Source organism: Erpetoichthys calabaricus, chromosome 4 (genome assembly GCF_900747795.2).
Source record: "Erpetoichthys calabaricus chromosome 4, fErpCal1.3, whole genome shotgun sequence".
NCBI lineage: Eukaryota > Metazoa > Chordata > Cladistia > Polypteriformes > Polypteridae > Erpetoichthys > Erpetoichthys calabaricus.
This window is the reverse complement of record NC_041397.2, coordinates 269801981-269823643: the sequence shown is the minus strand read 5'-3', so window position 1 is coordinate 269823643 and position 21663 is coordinate 269801981. Positions and strand designations below refer to the sequence as shown.

Genomic DNA, 21663 nt, shown 5'->3' with positions numbered 1-21663 from the left:
GTTTTCTGAAAGACAAGGAAATGAACTTTCATAAATCATCACAAGTAACAGCTGAAATAATACTAAATTGATATCATTTCATTTTCATTAGATGGCAGCAATATAGACTGCCTTACTGAAATTGACCATAAGGAAGGGCACCTCTTTAATCTAGAATTGTACTATGTGACTCCAGTGAAGCTTAACAATTGGCTTTAATACAGCTAAGTGTACAACCACTAATAACAACCACTTAATGGTAGTCATAACACTAATAAAGGTTATATATTGCAAGTAAAGAAATAACATTTCCTTGTTGCTCTTAAGCCCAAACAGTATCCAATATGCCATCTTTACAGAATCAAACACACATACAGACACTCAAATGGAACGGGTCTTCACTACAACAGAATTATATTCTTCAATGATTATCCTAACATCAGAATCATTCTAGAACATTGCATTCCCTAATAACTTCAAGTAAAATTGCTTACTTTGTATACACTTTAAAAAGGAGAAAACTTCAAGCACATTAGTTTCCTGCTTACTACTGTATATCCTAAACCAGCATCCTTTTAGGTGGAAATAATTTCCCAGCAGTGACTTCTGGAAGAGGCAGAGATGTTGCGGCTTATTTCAGAATGAGTTAGAGGGCCAGACGTATTTACAGTAGCATGCAACTTTGGTGATGTGGTAAATAAATTAATCAACAAAGAAAAACTCACATAGAATTAGTGAATTTATGCAGAAGCCGCACAGACATTGACCAAGTGTGCTATTCCCACTTAGAATGCTGGGTAAATTTTATACTTTTGATAAGTGCTGAGTTCAGTTTAGACATACTATAACCAATAATTCATATCAGTTCATCACAAGTCATGGTTACACACACTCCAACACTTATTTATATTTCCAGCCAACTGACCCTACATATCATTGAGATGTATTACCATACCAATGTGAACATACTGAGTGTGTACACAGTCCACAGAGACCACAGGAGGACTGAAAACTGAAACCGTAGTCCATACAAACAAGAACATAAGAAATTTGATAAACAAGGAGACCATTCAGTCCATGAAGTTTGTTTGTTTAGCTAATAGCGAAGCTGCATCAATATACCATCCAGATAGTTCTTAAAGGTTGTCATGGTCTCTTCTTCAATAACAAGTTTGGGGAATTTCTTCCAGATAGCCACAGCTCTTTGCAGAAAGAAGTGCTTCCTGGGGTTCATGGAGCTATGAAGTAGCATAAAAAACCATTCTGTCAGCATTCTGTTCCATGTAGTATGATGATAATTGCAAAAGTAATAATGATATGAATAGGCAGTTCAATAAGGACATAAATAACAAATTAATTTAATGTAAATCTACCTCCATTTATTTACTTCTCAACTTTATTACCATCCCAATTTATGCATGTTGCCACAGTTTTAGAAATATGAACATCCTGTTGCAATAGAACTCTGCAGCCAAGCCTCAACAGCGTTGCATGGCCACCTCATTACTCTGTTAATGTCTGCAAAAGAAAACAACAGTGCCATCTAAAGATGCTGAGTCCTTTTAATGAGAACCTTACCATTATGACAATGTTTTACAGATCTTGTACTGAGTCTGTCTTTACCTATATTCTACTGGTCTGGTCTGGAAGTCTTAATGTCAGCAACAAAAATGGAGTAAATCACTTTGCAATTTGTTCAATTGTCAAATCTAACAGAGCTGTTTAATAAGCAGGTATTATGGAAAGCATTCTCTCAGACAGGACTCACCCTCTACAATCACAGTTCCATTTGTTGACATCAAGTCATGCATTCAAGGTTCCCAGCTGCTATTAATCTTCAAAAATAAGTTACATTTTAATAACAATCCCATGGCTTAAATTATCCCTTGAACAGTTATCATTTGGATTTATGCTGGTTTAATGTTTATGCGTAACATGTATAATCTAATGTTATACCTTTAAATTTATGTTCAATGCTATAGTGCATTTATTTTTACATAGTTTTTTTTTTTTTTTGATGGCCATGTTCTTTGTTGATTTGTTTTAAATGTTACATTCTCCCTGTAAAACCTACTGACAAATGAAATTTCTTTCTTAGGATGTTTACCTTGAATTGAACTGAACTGGAATGATAAGGTCAATATTTTTTATCTTTTGTTGCAGTTTGTGAATGACCATTATAGGACCTATCAGCAATATCTGTTTATTAATGGTTATAATACTTTATGTATTTTTGACACTGCCGATGTATATTTGGGCCACTCCATATGTTAACTGAAGTAATTTGTGCATGTTAGCTGAGGGATTTCTTCATTTGCAAGAAATGTAATCTTGGCACATTCTCAGAAAGGTTATTTTTGGTCATTTAGCTTCACTAAACTATTTACACTTAACTGAGTCAGGTGACACCATTTTTTCTTTCAGCTATGAGACAATGGATGGAAGTTGTTTGATCAGGTTCAAGAACACAAAGCAGAGCAACAGTTTCACAATGCAAATGCTCAGTCACCCCAGGTCATTTTCTGGCTATTAGTGTTTAAGTGCAATTACTGTGATAGTTATGGCAGCTAAATTGGAGATGAATGATTATTTCAGGTATAAAAGCAAACACAAAAAGAAGTCACTCATAAAGACCAAAAATAGAATTGAAAACAGAAGGAAGCAATTTGCAAAAGTTTGAGTTGCTTTTCAAGCCAGAGGGTTTAAGCATAACTGATAAGTTTACCAGAGTCAAAACACTAAGACACAGGGACAAAACAGCCAGAGTATCGAAATCAAGACAACCTTGCTGCACTTGTTTGCCAATCAAATGTGTTTCTCCTAAAAATGGGCTCCTCATCAGCACTTACGTATATTTATTAGAAAGTCTGAGGGTGATATGAGGAAGTTTTGGCTCCTAACAACCACACAAAAATCACCTAGCAATCCATTCTCTGCCCAAAGCAAATATAAACAAAAAACAAAATTTAAAATCTTCCACAAACCAAAAAGCAAAATTCAAACTCATTAACAAAAATAAAGCTAAAAAAGCTAAAAAAATGCAGCCTCCAAAATATAAAAATCCAGTAAAATAAAAAAAAAATCTAAAGTGCAAACATTTTTCTAACCTGGCAAAACAGGTTTTCTCATTTTTAACAGAAGTATCAGTTACAATACAATTCACTTCAACACCCACAGGTATTTCTTGGCAGTTATGTTCATTACAATGCAATCTGTATATGTTATACAAAAGTATCACCTCATCTGAATGTTATGCGATGTCGGTAGAATTATTGATTTTCTATATAGCTTACCTTGAACAAACAGCTTAATAAAGTGATCATGTGAGCCAGTGGGAAAGGTGGTGAAGATGCAGTTATATTTCCCTTCATCAGACAGACTGACATTTTTAATGATAATTGAGCCATCCCAGGCTCCTTTGCCAACAAATGTGACTCTTCTTGCAAATGGGACCAGTGGGTGAGGCCCTATTTTCGGATGATAGATTAGAAAGTTTTCTATCTTTTCATTTATCCATCTCTGCCAGGTGATTTGTGAGAGTATCTCTGTGACCCCATTCAGGACACACTTAAGTGTGACATCTCCTCCAAGAATAGCAGTGACTAGAAGCAAACAGATTAAGACATTTCATTTACATGATGAAACTAAATGCTTATGGTTTGAAAGACAAATACACACTCCAATTACCCAAAGCATCACTAGACTAGCAAGAGTTTTAAGGATGAGGAAACACAATCATTTAGAAGGCTGACTAAATATTATACCTGCAAGTTTTCTTAGTTGCTTTGGAATTTCAGAGAACCCATCTTATAGTTTTCTGCTTTTCTTCTTCTTTATTATGTATGATTACTGTTTCTCCCGCAAGGAAATGTTTGCTTTCATTTCATTTGTATCTCTGAATCAGTGTTCACTTAATATTTCAGGAGGTGATCAGAACAGGCCTATGGTGTTAGATGGTAACCTCCACTTTATAGCACCAACAAAAACTGGAACCTAATTTTCACTGACATTATTTAATGATTCTTACTAATGAGCTGCCAAACATTTAAATCAGCAGAGGCCCATTACTCATATCCAAGGCACTTTATTTCTAATTATAGGATAGTTGGCAAAATAGCGGGTTTAATTTCTAAAAATGGTTGGTGAATTTCTTGGCATTTATGACCTTAAACATTACTAACATATAAGCCATTAAGCAGAGAAATACCGCTGAAAATTTCCTTTTTATGTAAGTTTGTCATTTGTAATTAACATGGAACCTAGTTTTGCAAACCCACTGTAACCCACTCAAGCCAAATATAGGGGACTTCCCTTTAATCTTCTATAGAATATTTTATTTTTATATTTTCAGATTGTCAGAAATCAATAACCAGGCCAGTCTCTCTTATTGTACTGTTCAAGTAATAAGGTTCCTCACATTACAGGAAGCAGAGGGTGATGGTGCAAGGAACCTCATCAGAATTGGCCAATGTTAAGAGTGGTGTTCCACAGGGGTCAGTGCTAGGGCTGCTACTATTTTTAATATATATAAATGATTTAGACAGGAATATAAGTAATAAGCTGGTTAAGTTTGTAGATGATACCAAGATAGGTGGATTAGCAGATAATTGTCAATCCGTTATATCATTATGGAAGGACTTGGATATCATAGAGGCTTGGGCAGATTTGTGGTAGATGAAATTTAATGTCAGTAAATGTAAAGTATGACACATAGGAAGTAAAAATGTTAGGTTTGAATACACAATGGGCGATCAGAAAATCAAGAGTACACCTTATGAGAAGGATTTAGGAGTCATAGTGGACTCTAAGCTATCGACTTCCAGACAGTGTTCAGAAGCCATTAAGAAGGCAAATAGAATGTTAGGCTATAATCCAAGGAGGTTCTGCTCATCCTTTATAATGCACTAGTGAGGCCTCATCTGGAGTACTGTGCGCAGTTTTGGTCTCCAGGCACCATAAAGGACATAGCAGCGCTAGAAGAAGTCCAAAGAAGAGCAACTAGGCTGAATCCTAGAGCTATAGAGGTTGAATTATGAGGAAAGATTAAAGGAGCTGAGCCTATACAGTTTAGGCAAAAGAAGATTAAGAGGTGACATGATTGAAGTGTTTAAAATTATGAAGGGAATTAGTCCAGTGGATCAAGACTGTTATTTTAAAATGAGTTCAAGAGCACGTGGACACAGTTGGAAACTTGTTAAGGGTAAATTTCACACAAACATTAGGACGTTTTTCTTTACACAAAGAACAATAGACTCTTGGAATAAGATACCAAGTAGTATGGTAGACAGTAAGACTTTAGGGACTTTCAAATCTTGACTTTTGGAAGAAATAAGTGAATAGGACTGGTGAGCTATGTTTGACTGAATGGCCTGTTCTTGTCTAGATTGTTCTAATGTTCTAATTTCAAAACCAAGAATGTCAGGCTATCTGGCCTGTTTGATCTACCCACCACACAGTTCTGTACTTGATTATCTCAAATTGACACTGGCTTCCTGTGACTGGTTAAATCTTTGGTGGAATAAAAATGTGAAAGGGGGTTGTGAAGCTGCTAAACTTGCTGATAAACCTGACTATAACAGTATATCTCAGATATCATGCTTTCACCTAGAAAGTGAAACTTAATTTAAAAAAACAAGTTTGTTGTGTAAATTATGGGAAACTGCTGTCAAAAGTTCAAACTGAGCAAGCCTTATCAGATATTCGTTATTTTATATGTTTATTGTTTTCAATTCTTTCAGGATTTCATCCAAAGGTCGTTATAATAATAATAATGTTTAAGAAAGCTAAAAGTCATACAATGAATCATCCATCCATCTTAATTCAAATTCAGGTTCACAGACAGCTGGATGCCACTCTGACAGTGTCAGCTACATGGCAGAAGCCAGCCTTGAGCCAAGTGCAAGTCCGTTGTAAAGAGATGCTGATCCAAACACTCACATAATAAAGTACATGTAGAGACATTAATCACCCTAAAATGTACTGCACAGTATGTGGCTGGAATGTTGTGTAATGTAGCTTATCCTAATGGAAATATAAAACTTTTGGTATATACATGTGAAAAAGTACTTGTGCCCTTTTGGATTTTTTATTGTTTTGAATTCCTTTCACATTGAACACTTCATGACATCTAATGCTAAATAGGTAACAAATAACTCTATAATGTCTACTCAGCTAGAAGACAAACCTGGCCAACATGGGGACGTTCCCATGTCGAGTGCTAGTGATGCTTGCTTTGCTTCTTCGTGGAGAAGCTTATTTAAAAGAGTTTTAATTAGTCAAAGTGACAATTGTGGCTTCTGTTAGCAAGGTATGTTATAGTTTGCACACTTTGCAGTAGAATCACATAATCTTTGTTACTCTATGCTTCTCTCCTCAGCAGCCAACTAGTGTTATCCAGATGAAGAAGCGTTAACAAATATAGTGGGCTAAATCAAATCTAGTATTTCACTACACTGCACACAACTCCTTCAAGTATAATGCAAATTTAAGGTTTGCTTTGTTTCCCAAAAGAGTGAAAAAATAAGCTCCTTAACCAAATAAGTTAATTCTCATCATTCTGACTGACCATTTAAGCCTTTTGGCTAACAAGGGTAACATAAATTACACTTTCATCCCCTGTCACATTTTCTAATGGAATTACCTGAGCCATAGCCCAAATGTATTTAGTATTATTTAAATTTATTTCAAATATACAATCGTTCAATGCACTAATGTGACTATAAATGACCAGTGCATTAAGTGAAAATCTGCACTGTATTAACAGTAGCCAATTTTTCCCATAATTTTAGATGAGCTTCTTACAGGAGAAATTCTGGCCCATTTCTCCTTAGAATACTGCTTTAATCCCAGTACCATTTACTCATTTTACTGTTCAGATCTTGCCATAACATTTTAATGTGATTTGAATTACTCATTCTTAAATACTGATTATTTTTCTTGCTTTTGTTTACTATTGTAGTGGAGAAAAGTAAACTACCATTAATTTATAGAAGTCCCGGTTACAAACACTTCCTTCATTTATGGCAAATCATTCAGTTACTCCTATAACAAAAATTCTGTTGATTTTTAAGTATGCTGCTCTTGACATTTTTCTTGATTACCATATTTCCAAACATCTCAGGGATCATCCTGGTGCTTGTTGGCAAATGTAAGATATGCATCAATGTTATAAGTGAGAATAGTTTTCTCCTTGCTATTAGTACTTAAATTTATCGTTTCCCTTGTGCAAACACTGACTTTAGCTGAAATACCTAAGGACTGAAGATCTCAGAATATTGTTCTGAGGTTCTTTAGTCTTACTGCATGATTACATTATTTGAGCTAGATTTCCCCACTCTACTCTACTAATGACTCAGGATCATGTCATCTTGGCCTTTATGAGTAGTTTTTTTCATTCCAATCACAGTTATCTTCTAATCAGGACTTGAGGTGCTACTAGAATCTGTGACAATGAGAACTTTGCCCTGATGAGAACAAGACTTTTTACTTAACCATACACACAGCTAGCTCTTGGCTGTGTTGGAGTGATTGTCGGAGGCACAATGGTTAGTGCTGATTTCATGTGTTCTCCCTTAATGACAAAATGTCTAACCAAAAAAGATAACAAGGTGCAGGACCAGGAGATGAAAGCACAATCATAAGTAAAAACAGGAAAGAGTCAAAAAGATACAGAATCAAAGAAAACTGATCACCAAAACCTGATATGTAACCCAAAAATAAGTCTAAAAAAAGTCCTAACTCTCTGAAATGATTTAAACTCTAATAGTTTGTTTAGAATACAGTATAAAATATACACTAAACAGTTCTTCCCATGGTGACAAAGTGAACTTCTCTCTAATGAATCATTAGAATTTTCTCCTACTTCGTCTCAATCTCTAACTCTTAGAGTTTTGATATAAACATTTCTCAGGTTTTATTTTTCCAATCTTACACATATATCACATCATATTCATACAAGTCACAGGCCACACCTATTGGTGACCTCCATGACTGTTGTACTTGCCACCTGAATACACAGCACTCAGTCACCTTCTCCGAGAAATTTCTGAGGTTTAGTTAGCAAAACTTTCTCATTTATTGCTTGACCATTTTATTGTAACACAACGGTCATTTGAGTCACTTTTAAGAAAAAAGGCTAAATCTGTCAGATAAATAGTTGAGAAAGGCTTTTCTGAAATACAGAGGGAAGACATCCATCCATCCATTTTCCAACCCGCTGAATCCGAACACAGGGTCACGGGGGTCTGCTGGAGCCAATCCCAGCCAACACAAGGCACAAGGCAGGAACCAATCCCGGGCAGGGTGCCAACCCACCGCAGCAGAGGGAAGACAATTAGATGAAAACATAATTCAACATTTCCTTTCTTTTCTTTATACTGTCATTTTTTAAGTCATTCATTTACTAAGTCCATCCATCCACCCATATATCCATCCATCCATCCATGTTTCCACTCATGGGGACCTAGAGCTTATATTAGCTGTACGGGATTCAGTGTTTAAATTAAATCTTAATGAAATGCCAGTCTGTTGAAGGTTTTGCTCACTCACAAAGGAAAATTTAGAGTTGCCAATTAGCCTGTCCAGTGTATATTTTGGAATGTGGAAGGTAAACCAATTGGAAAAAATTTCTACCTCTAAAAAACCTCTGCCTCGGCATGTCCTCTCCCAAATTTTTATTTATACTGTTTACATCTTCAATCCATACGGTACTTCATAAACAGTTTTAAACAGTTTGCTTGTATTCTATTCTAAACTAATGATGTCTTTAAAAAAAATAAGCATGCATAGTGACAAATAGGAAACCGAAACTGGAACCACAGCCTACTCAAAAGCTAAGTGGACTTTGTATTTAATCTTTTTTTTCATTTTACTATGTCCTCCTGATCTTCCATTTCCCAAAAATGTGTGTTACCTTATTTGAAGACTCAAAAGTGACCCTGTCTAAATGAATATAGGTAGATGTTTCAGTGAATGAATCCTGCATTATATTTGTTGCCCATCCAATATCAATTCCTGTCCTACAGTTGATATTGTTCTAAAAGGCTTCAGCACCTCATAGTGCACAACTTGGATGAGGCGAATCCATTAAATATAACAATGCAAATACAGAAACAGGGTACTTCATGGCCCTGTACTTATCAACAATCATGCTTGTACTTTGTTTAAATGCCAGTGTTCTTCTAACCAACCAAAAAGCTTCACAACCAATGTGACCGCCAGAGGACAAAACCATTTGTCTATTAAGTATAATACTGTTGATTTTACCCTTATCCCTAGTTAATTGGGCAGCCCTGAGCAAGCAACTTAATCTACAAGGGTGCCAGGCGCAATAGAGTATCAGTTGAATAATTTTGCACAGTAGTATTATATTATGTTTTTATTTTGCTAAACTTGCATCTACATTTTTTGAAAAGTGTAGCCATATGTATCAAGTCACTGTTTCAAGCAGTTACACAGCACTCTAATCATCCCTTCATCATCCTTCCCTCACTAAAGAAATTAAATAATATTGTTATTTCTTAAAAGGGTTGGTAGATACATTAAACAAGAAAAGTTACCTTTGTCATTTTCTTCTTCAGGTTTATCATTCCATTCAAATCTTCTATCTGAAATTCAACATATACTTTGTGAGGAAAAATAGTTTTAAAACTACTAATAAAATATAATATGAATCATTATCATTGACACTATCCACTGACAAAAAGGCATTGCTGTAAATTTGGTTTAGTGAAGAAAATGTAACATTTCACAATATAATACATTTCTAATCTTAATACCAAAGTATGTATGAACTATACATATTATGATGGACAGCCAGCAGCTCAGCTCGTCTGGGATGCCCAAAGAATAAAAGGATGGGGGAAGGCAGCTTCTTGTGGACACTGCCTCCCACAAAGCACTTGATGGCAGCTTCCCTGGACTGCAGCAGTGCCCCGAATTTCCACTGTACACTATGGGACATGGAGTTCGACAATGCAGCCCTGCTGGGTACCGTGGGTGCCGTCAGGGGACGCTGCAAGTGGACTGGAGGAGTCATGCCTCATCCATACCCCGGAAGTACTCCCAAGTCATGAGGACAGAAGCTCCAAAGTACTTCCGGGCTAAAGAAAAATGCAAGTTCTTCATCTGACCCGGAAGTACTAGCAAATCACATGGACAGAAGGACAGAAGCACTTCCAGGTCAAGGGCTATATAAAGGACTGCTCTGAACCCAGCAAGCGCGCCAGAGTCGGGAGGAGTAGGACAGAGCTTGTTGGGAGGTGTGGAGATATATATATAGAGAATTGTGTTGATTATTGTGTTTAGTTGCCCGTTTATTGTGGCTGTGGTGCTTTGGGCAGTGTTTTCAAGAAGACAAAGTATTAAAATACTTCTTGGTGCTTTTAACCTGTGTCCTGTGTGCCTGTCTGTTGGGTTAAAAGGGGCAACAGTGCCACCTAGTGTTCACAATATTTACATATAAAATAAGAAAAATGCTACAAATACAAAAAGGTCATAAATACTATACAGTAATCCCTCCTCCATCGCGGGGGTTGCGTTCCAGAGCCACCCGTGAAATAAGAAAGTAGAAACCATATGTTTATATGGTTATTTTTATATTGTCATGCTTGGGTCACAGATTTGCGCAGAAACACAGGAGGTTGTAGAGAGACAGGAACGTTATTCAAACACTGCAAACAAACATTTGTCTCTTTTTCAAAAGTTTAAACTGTGCTCCATGACAAGACAGAGATGACAGTTCTGTCTCACAATTAAAAGAATGCAAACATATCTTCCTCTTCAACGGAGTGCGCGTCAGAGAGAGAAAAGCAAACAAATCAATAGGGCTGTTTTAAGTATGCGAAGCACCGCCGGTACAAAGCTGTTGAAGGCGGCAGCTCACACCCCCTCTGTCAGGAGCAGGGAGAGAGAGAGAGAGCCAGAGAAAAACAAAGTCATGTATGCGAAGCACCGTGCAGCATGTCGCTTCAGGAAGCAGCTGCACACAGAAGGTAGCAACGTGAAGATAATCTTTCAGCATTTTTAGACGAGCGTCCCTATCGTCTAGGTGTGCGAACAGCCCCCCTGCTCACACTCCCCTACGTCAGCGCAAGAGAGAGAGAGAGAAAGTAAGTTGGGTAGCTTCTCAGCCATCTGCCAATAGCGTCCCTTGTATGAAATCAACTGGGCAAACCAACTGAGGAAGCATGTACCAGAAATTAAAAGACCCATTGTCCTCAGAAATCCGCGAACCTGCAAAAAATCCGCGATATATATTTAAATATGCTTACATATAAAATCCGCGATAGAGTGAAGCCGCGAAAGGCGAAGCGCGATATAGCGAGGGATCACTGTAAACAACATGCATGCAATAGTTTTAAGTATGCTACAAATAGTTATATTTGAATGGAAAAAAAAATATATTAGTTTAATGCTCTCCCCTGCATTTTGCAGTTTTCAGACTATCCAGGATCCTAGTCTTGATTTTTTTCTGTATTTAACAAAATTAAGCCAGAGCTTTTACCTAGAAAACTTCTCAATATGAACTTGGATTATGCCACATGTTCCTGAATCCCTGACTTTCTGAGTAACAATTGCCAAACTGAAACGCTGGATGAATATCAATCAGAGCCCATGACTAGGATATGTTCTGTATCCTCTATTTTTCTTACTGTACAAAATGAAAGAAGTGCCAGATTTGTGAGGCTGCTGAATTTTGTCAATGACACACAAAATGGTTGGATCAAAGACAGAGACAAAGACTCATAATGTATGTAAATGGAACAGTCTCAACCTGAATATTCTGAAAATAATTCTGGATTTTGGGAGACACCCCTTGCCTCTTACACACACTCATGTATAAATGGTGCGTATGCACAAAAAAGTTGCATATGCCCGTTATCATGCTTACATTACAATGTATAAAAACTATACTTCGCATTAAGCCACGCACATTCTCACGGCAGCACCCCCCCCCCCCCAACCCCCCATTCCATACACATGTTTCTGCTCGGTTGTGCAGACTGCCGGCCCCAGTGTCAAAGCAGTGCTACTGTTTCTTTGTAGTCTCCTTTTTTTCAGATTTGATCAGTGACGTGGGATTTATCAAAAATGTTGAAATTAACTGAATATCGTTTGCAAATTTAATTCAGTTGATTCTAATCATTCTGTTAAAATATAATGGTGCACAGAATGAACAAACTATTCCAAATACCATAGCTGCTTTAGCATTGTTGCTCTCAGACCACCACTCAGAGTATTTTAACACATTGTATCTGTGTGTGGAATCATAGCTGCACAGCAGCTGATCGGAAAGCTTTACGGTGGATTGTGTCGAGAGTGCAGAATATTATCGGGATACAGCTTCCAGTCCTGGAGGACATTTATAGCACATGCTACCTAAAGAAAGTCACCAGCATCTACATGGATTCCACTCAGCCATTCCGCAATTTATTTGAACTTCTCCTTACCTGGTCTATTTGAACTTCTTCCTGCCTCACACTAAAAGCTTGCTGGGACTAACGTTACCCTGGATGGATGGAATAATCAAACATGTATAACGAAGATTTTTCAATGTTCCATAAATGTTTTGAAGATTCGGAAATCTAAGCTTACAGCTGGCTTTACATTTATTACGGAGGTCATTGTGTGGTGATTGGCTATGTGGAGAAAGAAAACAGAAAGACAGGAATTTGACAGAGAGAGTACTGTTGCAATAAATTATTCCATTCAGGGTCAAGTGTATCCCAGCAAGCATCTTGCGGGAGGCAGGAACAATCCCTTGACATGTTTAATACATGCTTTAATGCATTTCATCATGAAAATAATATCAAGTATATATCTTACTATTCTAAAATGTTCAGAGAGCTGTAATATCATGAATGTAATGTAATCTGTGGAGATCAGCGCCTGCACACTCCTGTCTATGAAAGAGAAAGTCCATTTAAGAAGCAAGTAGTGATTAATGACTGGATCAGGATACATACGTTACCTTAGTTATGATGGGATTTGAGAAACTCTAGTAAATTAAACATTGATCTCAAGATGAAGTTTACGGTATTCTGTTTTAATGACAAATTAAACTATGCGATTAAAGTGGAAATTTTGAGATTAAAGTCTACATTTCAACCTTTTTTTTCTTCACTGTGTCCTTAAATTTTTTTTCTTTTGTCTGTGCCCTGATACACTTCTGTAGGACACTCTGACGGTGGGCAACGACTCGCCTTTTCACTTCGACTTTGACATCTGACCACTTCTTTTTTATTTTTTGCTCTGTGCGGCTTTCTGAACTTGAACTTTTGAGTGTCTCCACCATGATGTATCACTCCATCACTTTCCTTTTGTTGATTATACCACTGTTTAAGCCAACAAATAGTACGCTTTTCTTTGCCTCCACTTTGCATACACTGGTGTTTTTTTTCTTCTCCCCATGCTTTTGCAATTACTGAACGTAATGGGCTATTTATATTGATTTGCATATTCAAAGGGACATAATTCTAGAAGAAGTAGGGGTGGGGAGGCAGGCACATGCACGTGTGTTACTTTTCACAGTGACTGGGATTTATGGAGCAGAAGTGCATGGAAGCTGGCTTATACACGGTTTTGTGCATCTGAATTTTTTTTGTGTATACGCACATTTACACTTTTTTCCGTACGCTTGTTTTAGTGTGAATTCTGCGCATGGTGTTATAAATGAGGTCAATCGTCATAAGTGGTTTGACTATAAACAGAGTGCAATCATCTAAATCTCTTGGCACCACTGTTACCTGAATTGGGATGAAAATATAATATATCAAAAACAAGCTCAACAGCACCTTCTTTTCTCCTACAGCTTAAAACGTTAAACCTGCCTCAATCGGTTTTGGTTCAGTTTTACAGAGCAGTCATTAAGAGTATACTCACTTTCAAAATAACTGTTTGATAGGGCAGTTCATCTTCTCATTCAAAACATAAATTGCAATGCTCTTCTTGTGTCTATGTGTGTTTTCCTCTGGATACTGTACTCCAGTTTGCCATATACACCTTCAAAGATCTGCATGTTGTGTTATTTGGTGATTTCAATTTGGCCAGTGAGTGAGTGACAGTGTGAGAAAGTACATGGGGGAATTGGACTATGTGGATTTGAAAATGTATTATGCAATATTTGTTTTCCTTGTTTTTCATAGATGTCCAGACTGAAGCAAATTTAATAACTGAGTGCCAGTGGTTTTTGGGATGTTAGAAAATGGAAGTCAGGCATTGCCACAGTGTTGAAAAACTGAAAGTCAACAGATTGTTTATCATATTTTAAGACAGTTCAATATAGTTGCTAACTGGTGCAATTGGAAGTTTTGTCGTCCATAATTTCAATTTTTATACATTCTGTACATTTATACATTGTTTTTGCATTGTACCTCAATATATGTTATTCTCATGACATTCAGGTCACTCAGCACAATGCCAAAAGACTTCATTGGTAGTCATATAATCAAATGTGGCCATTAAGCATGTGTTCATCATATACTACCTAATTAAGATTTCCAAGGAAATCATCCAAATAATTTGAAGCCTAAAACAGATCATTTTCAGTGGGTCACATTTTTCGCTTAAGTGTTTTATTAAACCAAATAGTGCTTGATGAATCCACACAGGCATAAATGGAAACAAGTTAGATGGTGAACTGCTGACTCCTTTGTCATTTGCATCTTATTGCTAATAAGGAGCCATTAAAAACACTAAAAGCAGCTGTTTAAGACTGAAATAAGCAATTAAGGGTGGATAATCTTAACAAGCGAGACCACTAAAATGAAGCAGAAACATTACTTGAGGAATAAGTGATTCATTAGCAGTAATTGACTTTTCATTAAGAAACTGGGTTGGAACAAATACCTGCAACCACTACACACCTCCAGGACTGACGTTGCCTACCCCTGCATTATAGGAACCTTAAAAAAGTCTTTAGTGCTAGGATCTATCCCTGTTTTATTAATTATGAGTCTGGTTCATGTTTCCAGACAATCAGCTCATATTCTCCTGTCTCTTAATATAACTCTACTGCCAGACTCCTTGACTGTAATTCTTGTCTGCCCTGTTTGGTGTCACCTCCCAATCGCAATGGCTCTTCAGATCTCCATGAGATTATAACTCAGAACAAACCAGAATCATAACCAGAAATGTCTGAACCAAATACATCCTGATAAAATGTAGGTTTTCTAATTCATTCCTTTTATTTTACCACAATATTCTGTTATGTATTTTTAATTCAATTTATAGTATTTAGTTATTATTGTATCTGCTATATACATACTATTTTCAAATTTTTACATTGCCAGTTTGAATTTGCTTCATGTCCTTCTACTTCATAATGTTTTTTGCCTAGGTAAAGCCATATTGTTTTCCATTGTGATGGCTTTTGTTGATCATGTGACCCTGCCTTAAAATGATGGCAGCACAGCATGGCCTACATCCTGCTATCGTGTTAAACTTAAAACCATTATGATTTTGTGGTTGATTTTTTTTTTTACCTTTTCTGGCTTCATGAACCTCAGCTTTGAACCTTTTGACTTTGATTTTTTTTTTCATCTCACTTTGTTTTGCTACTTTTGATCTTTGATCATTAATTTGTTTAATTTTTTATCTAATGACCAGTGACTTTTCAAATTGTCCTTTTAAGGACAATCCTTACTTTCATTAACACCAGACATAATATTCAGACACTTTATTGTACAAGGCCAGTATTTATAAGATAGATAGATAGATAGATAGATAGATAGATAGATAGATAGATAGATAGATAGATAGATAGATAGATAGATAGATAGATAGATAGATAGATAGATAGATAGACACTTTATTAATCCCAATGGGAAATTCACAATATTATAACACAGCTTTCATGATGTTTCCTGTCATTTGATATGTGTATTACATGCCTAGCATCCACATAGCGTTATGTTGACTGACACATAAGTGACGGTGTCCATGAAAACTATAAACACAAAATACTGGTACCCATACAAACAAATATACAAAATGGTGATGAAATGGTATCACTAGTTAACAATAAAATATCAGTAAAATAATAACTAATTAAAATAAAATGGAACATTCTTTGGGCAATCTTCACACAACTAAGTTTCAGGATCCAAAAGGACCACATCATTGTGGCTATACTGTATGATGCAAGCATGGCCCAGAAGCATGATGAGATCATTAGCTCCCTTAAACATTTTGGATTTGTAATTTACATAATATGCTGATATTCTGTCATCAGTTCTAAAACGTAGGCTCATCACTACTAAATGTTAAGACAGTCAATCCATATTTGCAGACATTTACACATTTTTTTATTTAAACCCCATGTTTTCCTTTTACCTCTACACTACATACATTTTTTGTCTTTAAAAGCTAGTTAACTTTAGGCAGATCTCATGTTGACCATGTGGAATCAGTTGACCAAAGTAAGGTTGTGGCACAGCTGTAACTCCTCCATTTGTAGCTTCTTTTCCTCAGTCAAGTGCCTGCATCTGATGAGAATTTTAACACCATGCACAGTTTGATTCTATACCCTTTCTGTAGGTACAAAAATCCAAGTGACTCAGGCACATATATTTGTAACTCCTTAATTTGTATTCTCATCTTATCTTGCCAAATAAAACATAACAACAATACATCACCAAGCTTGTCTCTCACTAATAATATCTTTCCATTCTCACAGGGGCATTGACGTGCTTTGCAGAATAGGATCTATTCATCTTGCTTTCAATGTCCCTCCCAACATTTTCAAAATTCATCTTTTTCTATCAAGACTTTGATTATTAAGACTTTATCATATTAGAATAGATTCAGCTTGGGGATACATTAATCCATTGAGAATCATTTTCTAGGCTGCCTTGAAATCCATGGGGTTCATGATCATGGGCAAAAGTTTAGGTTTTTTTATTTGCTCTTATTATTTGATCTTAGTGATCCACTCCGACATTACAAGTATGTTTGTCTATTATGCATTTTGCACTTGTCCATGATCCGAATCATTCTAAAACACAACGTATGATATCTCAAAGGTGATTTACTTTAGGATACCACAACTAAATGTTCTGTACCCTCCACATCTTTTTCTCATTTATTATCATGAACCACTTAAGTGACAGCACACACCTCACTACACTTTCAAAGAGACAGTTTAATGTCATTAGTGAAGGTTACTGTTTTTGTTTTTATACAATATGTTGTACTGCATCTTATACTTATTTTAAATATATATGTAGAGACAGGAAACCAAAAATGGATTTAACTATGCATATTTTTAATAGCTGGAATTGGGAGAAAAAGAATTATTGAAGTTAAACTGTTTTCTAAAGATTTTTTAGAATTAAAATTTTTGGGCAAAACGACAAAGTGAAAAAGATCAGATAGAAGATAAAGGCAACTTACCTTGTAATTTACAGCTTTCTTGGTTTGAATCTGAAATTTGGAAAATAGTAAAAATATAGTGTGAATCTAAAGAAGAAGAAAGGGATATCTACAGTATGACCCTGTTTGAAACATTCATCCTTAAAAGAAAATTAATGTGTCACATCCATCCATTTTCTCAAACTGCAAACTGATTAGCCAGAGTCTACATACTGTATACTGTATATATAAAATGTTTCTCTAAACGCTATTTGCTGCTGTTATGCATGTGCTGGTGCAATAGGCAAAATGTGTTGGTGGCTCAATAACAGCAACTATACCTTTCTATTTTAGCTCAGAGTCAGTGTCAAGTCTTTTGTTCAGTTTCTCTTTCCTTGTCTTTCCATAGTCATTTTATGTAGTTGTCGAATGCATGGGAAGAACAAGTAGAAATGGGATACTGTGGTCCTAAATGTTTAAAGTACACGAACTGTAGGAAATTGGGTGGTGGATTATGAGGAATAAACCCTTTGACTTGACCTACAAAGGATGATGATTAAGTTCTTCCCAGAGAGTCCCCAGTGCACACAGTTAAACACAATTAAATACCGCACTGGCCCAAAGTGGGGACAGTTACAATGAGTACTTTAGCAACGTTCCCCTAGAGGCCTGAAATAGGATAATTGCCGTTAGTACAAGTTCAGTGAATCCCTCATTGGCCCAGTGATGGTCGCGTAATTACTACCCCATTGGTTTCCTACTTTTTAATGTTATCACAGAGTAAGTAACACAGTGAATTAATACTTTTTGTAGGTTTTAGATTTTGATTATATAAATATAAATAACATTTTAAATTACATCAAAAGTATTGTTTTATATAGGCTGAAATTGTACATTTTTTATATATTATTAGCAAAGTTTTTGAGTTCAGAGTTGTAATGCTTTTCTTATTAATTATAATTAAAACATAATTTAATAGATAAATAAAAACAACTGAATGCAAAAAAAAAAAAAAAGATTTTAAGGAAAGGACGAGTAAGGGGACATGCAGTGGTAAAACTGCTGCCTCAAAGTAAGGAGACCAGAGTTCATATTCTGGGTCCTATCTCTTTGGAGTTTGTATGCTTCTCCTGTGACCATGTTGGTTTCATCCAGGTGCTCTAGTGTCCTTCCACATTCCAAAATCATGCATGTTAAGTGGACTGCTGATGCTAAATTGGCCCTACGGTCTATGTTTGAGTGTGTTCACCCTCTTATTCATCACTCTAGAGAACATGTTTACACTGCTCCAGAGTCCAATGGTGGCATGCTTTACACCACTCCAACCAATACATTGCATTGCACATAGCTCTCTTAGGCTTGTGTGCAGCTACTTGGCCATAGAAATCTATTTTAAGAAGCTCCCAATGCACAGTTCTTGTGCTGATTTTGCTTCCAGAGGCATTTTTAAACTCTGTTGTGAGTTATGCAAGAAAGGATAGGTGTGTGCTATGCCCTGTAGGTTTTGGTGCGAGTTTGTGTGGTCTACCACTTCATGGATGAGCTTTTGGTGCTCCTTGGTGCTTCCACTTCACAATTATTGCACCTACAGTTGACAAGGGCAGATCCAACAGAGGAGAAATTTACTAACTTAGTAAATGTACTAACTTTAGTAAATGTACTAACTTGTGCAAAGATGGCATCTTATGACAGTGACACATATCAAGTCTTCGATCTCCATACACACAAACATATATTATAATTATAAATAGTATATACACATTCAATACATGCTTCACGACTGAACACAGTTTATCCTCAGAGCAATTAACTAAATAAAAAATAAATAACATTTGTAACATTACAATATTTTACACTAAGACACTTTCTGGAAACAAAAGGTAGTGAATGTAAATATACTTGTGTATACTCTTGTATGTGGTAAAAAGTTGTTACCTAGATGCGTACACTTTACAGCTCACAAAATGACAAAACTTTCTCATTTCAACAGAAGGAGAGTTTGGGGTATATGAGTGATACTTACAGGTAGAAATGAATCAGGAGAAGATCATTTTCAATGCCTGAAAATGAAGTGAGAGAGAAAGAGAGAGAGAGAGAGGGGGGTTGGGAGAGAACAAAGATAAACAGACACATTAGAGAGTAGATCAGGAGAGAGGCCCAGAGAAAATAGTTTTGGGGGATAAGAAAAACTAACAATTACTGTATTTTGAGTTGAGTGAATTGGTAAATAGGGTTTCTGGAACAAAATTCGTCATTCATGAAAATATATTGCCAGGAGAGAGTGGAGGACAGTGGAGCAAGATTGTAGGAACAATGTGAGATTAAAGTTTATTATTTGTAGGTTAGTATATAGAGTGCACTGGTCCACTATTGGGGCAAAAAGAAGCAAAATGTACATGGTTGTTGTAGTGGTTGGAAAAGCCTGGAATGAAAAGTTTACTTTTGAGAGGAAGGGGCCCATAGAGATTGCTTATGAATAGTGCCCAGAGTTCCCTGAAAACAGAGGAAAAAGGTGGTGCATGGAAACAGGATTATATAAAGAACTGAAACATGCCCTAAGCACTTATCAGAGGTTCAAGAAAAAGAAAAAGGATGAACTAGTATTCCAAAGCACTATCATCAATCATATTTTCTTATAAATGTAAAAAATTAAATATAAGACATCCATTAACTATGAGATAGTCCACTGACTCTCGCTTTACTCTTATGCTTTCAATTTCTCTCTACCTTCAGTTCTTAATTCAAGTGAATATAAAACAACAGTTTTACCCAGCAACAAATTAACACACACATCTGCCACTTATGGGGAGTCAGTTCAGTACAGAGTGCTTCATGTCTTCATTTTTTTCCATTGCTAATGTCTTGGTGCCAAATATCACAGGACACCTTCACAGGTCTTGTGGAGTCCATGCTGATTTGGGGGCACAAAGAGGAGGTGGTTTTAAAGCTGGGGCTGACTGATGTATAAGTTCAAATGATAAACAGGACTTAAAAAGTAGCAGTGAATGCAGCATACTTACATGATAAGTTTATATAAGCAGCAAGAACTGCAAGTGTGATCCAAATATTGTTGCTGTCCATTAAGATCCATGTGCTTCATAAAAGATGAGATTGGTCACTTAATTTGTTTCATTCTGCAAAGAAAAAAACTACCACATTAGGTCTTATACAGTTAGGTCCATAAATATTTGGACAGTGACACAATTTTCATAATTTTGGTTCTTTACGCCACCATAATAGATTTGAAGTTAAGCAGTCATATGATTAGAGTGTAGACCTTTAGCGTTGATTTGATAATATTGTATGAGCCATTTAGGAATGACAACCATTATTCTGCAAAACTCCCTCATTTCCAGGGTCCTCAAAAGTATTTGGACAAACTAATATAACTATAATTATCATTTTCAATATTTGGTTGAAAATTCTTTACAGTCAATGACTGCCTAAAGTTTGGAACCCATGGCCATCTCCAAATGGTTCTATTCAATAAGGGCGTGCACAAAAAGGCGACCTTCAAAAGGGCGACCTCAATTGGGCACGGAGAATAAAAGCACACATAAATAAAAGCGATCTTCAAAAGGGTGACCTCAATTGAGCGGCGAATAAAGGAGCGCGTAAATAAAGGCGAGCTTCAAAAGGACGACCTCAATTGAGCGCCGAATAAATGCGCGCGCAAATAAAGGAGCGCTTCAAAAGGATGACCTTCGAAGCAAATTAAATTAATTGTCCTTGATTATGCTAATAGACCGCATCTCGAATATCTACGTGGCATTGCACATAATCTATAGCTTCAAGTGTAACTTGCTTTCACCTTTTTATACATTCAGTCATACCCTTTAACCGCCAACTCCCTAAATATTCCCCATGCCAGGAGAAATCTGAACAATTTTCGTTTTTTTACTTTACATTTATTCAAGCAGTATTTACCTGCTGAAATACCTGCTGAAATGTTTCAAATAAATGGTCAATCAAAGGACGTAGCTTGAACAAGCGGTCACGGTTTGGATCTTTCTTATCTTACTTATCTGGCTCAGATAACGGGCAGCAGTCCAGTTGAGATGCTGGGGATACACCCACTCATCACCATCATCCGATGCGTCGTCATTCACAGTATCATGCAGCGCACGTCGCCTGCAAAACCTCACTTGTCAGTTTACGTTTCGCCATATTCACAGCTTTCACTTTCGAATCACATCACGTGAGCGGCCAATACAACCGCAGAGTTGTCAAAATACAATGTAGTAATAATACCCATGCCAAATTGTCAGTTATACTACGCGCCAGGCATTCACATAAACAACGAAATATGTTCAGTCATTGCCTTAATCGAATTTT

General features: G+C 36.4%; 1 protein-coding gene across 1 annotated transcript in view; it reads right to left on the bottom strand.

Annotated features, from left to right (window-relative positions):
* The window catches only part of LOC114650880 (nectin-1-like), a 38427-nt gene extending 18844 nt beyond the window's left edge, over positions 1-19583 (bottom strand). The window contains exons 1-4 of the mRNA XM_051926663.1: positions 19529-19583; positions 17371-17436; positions 9537-9584; positions 3273-3581 (exon numbers count right to left, since the gene is read on the bottom strand). Of these exons, the coding sequence (XP_051782623.1) occupies positions 3273-3581; positions 9537-9584; positions 17371-17436; positions 19529-19583 (478 nt within the window). The remainder of the gene's footprint in view (positions 1-3272; positions 3582-9536; positions 9585-17370; positions 17437-19528) is intronic.
* Positions 19584-21663: the final 2080 nt, after the last annotated feature.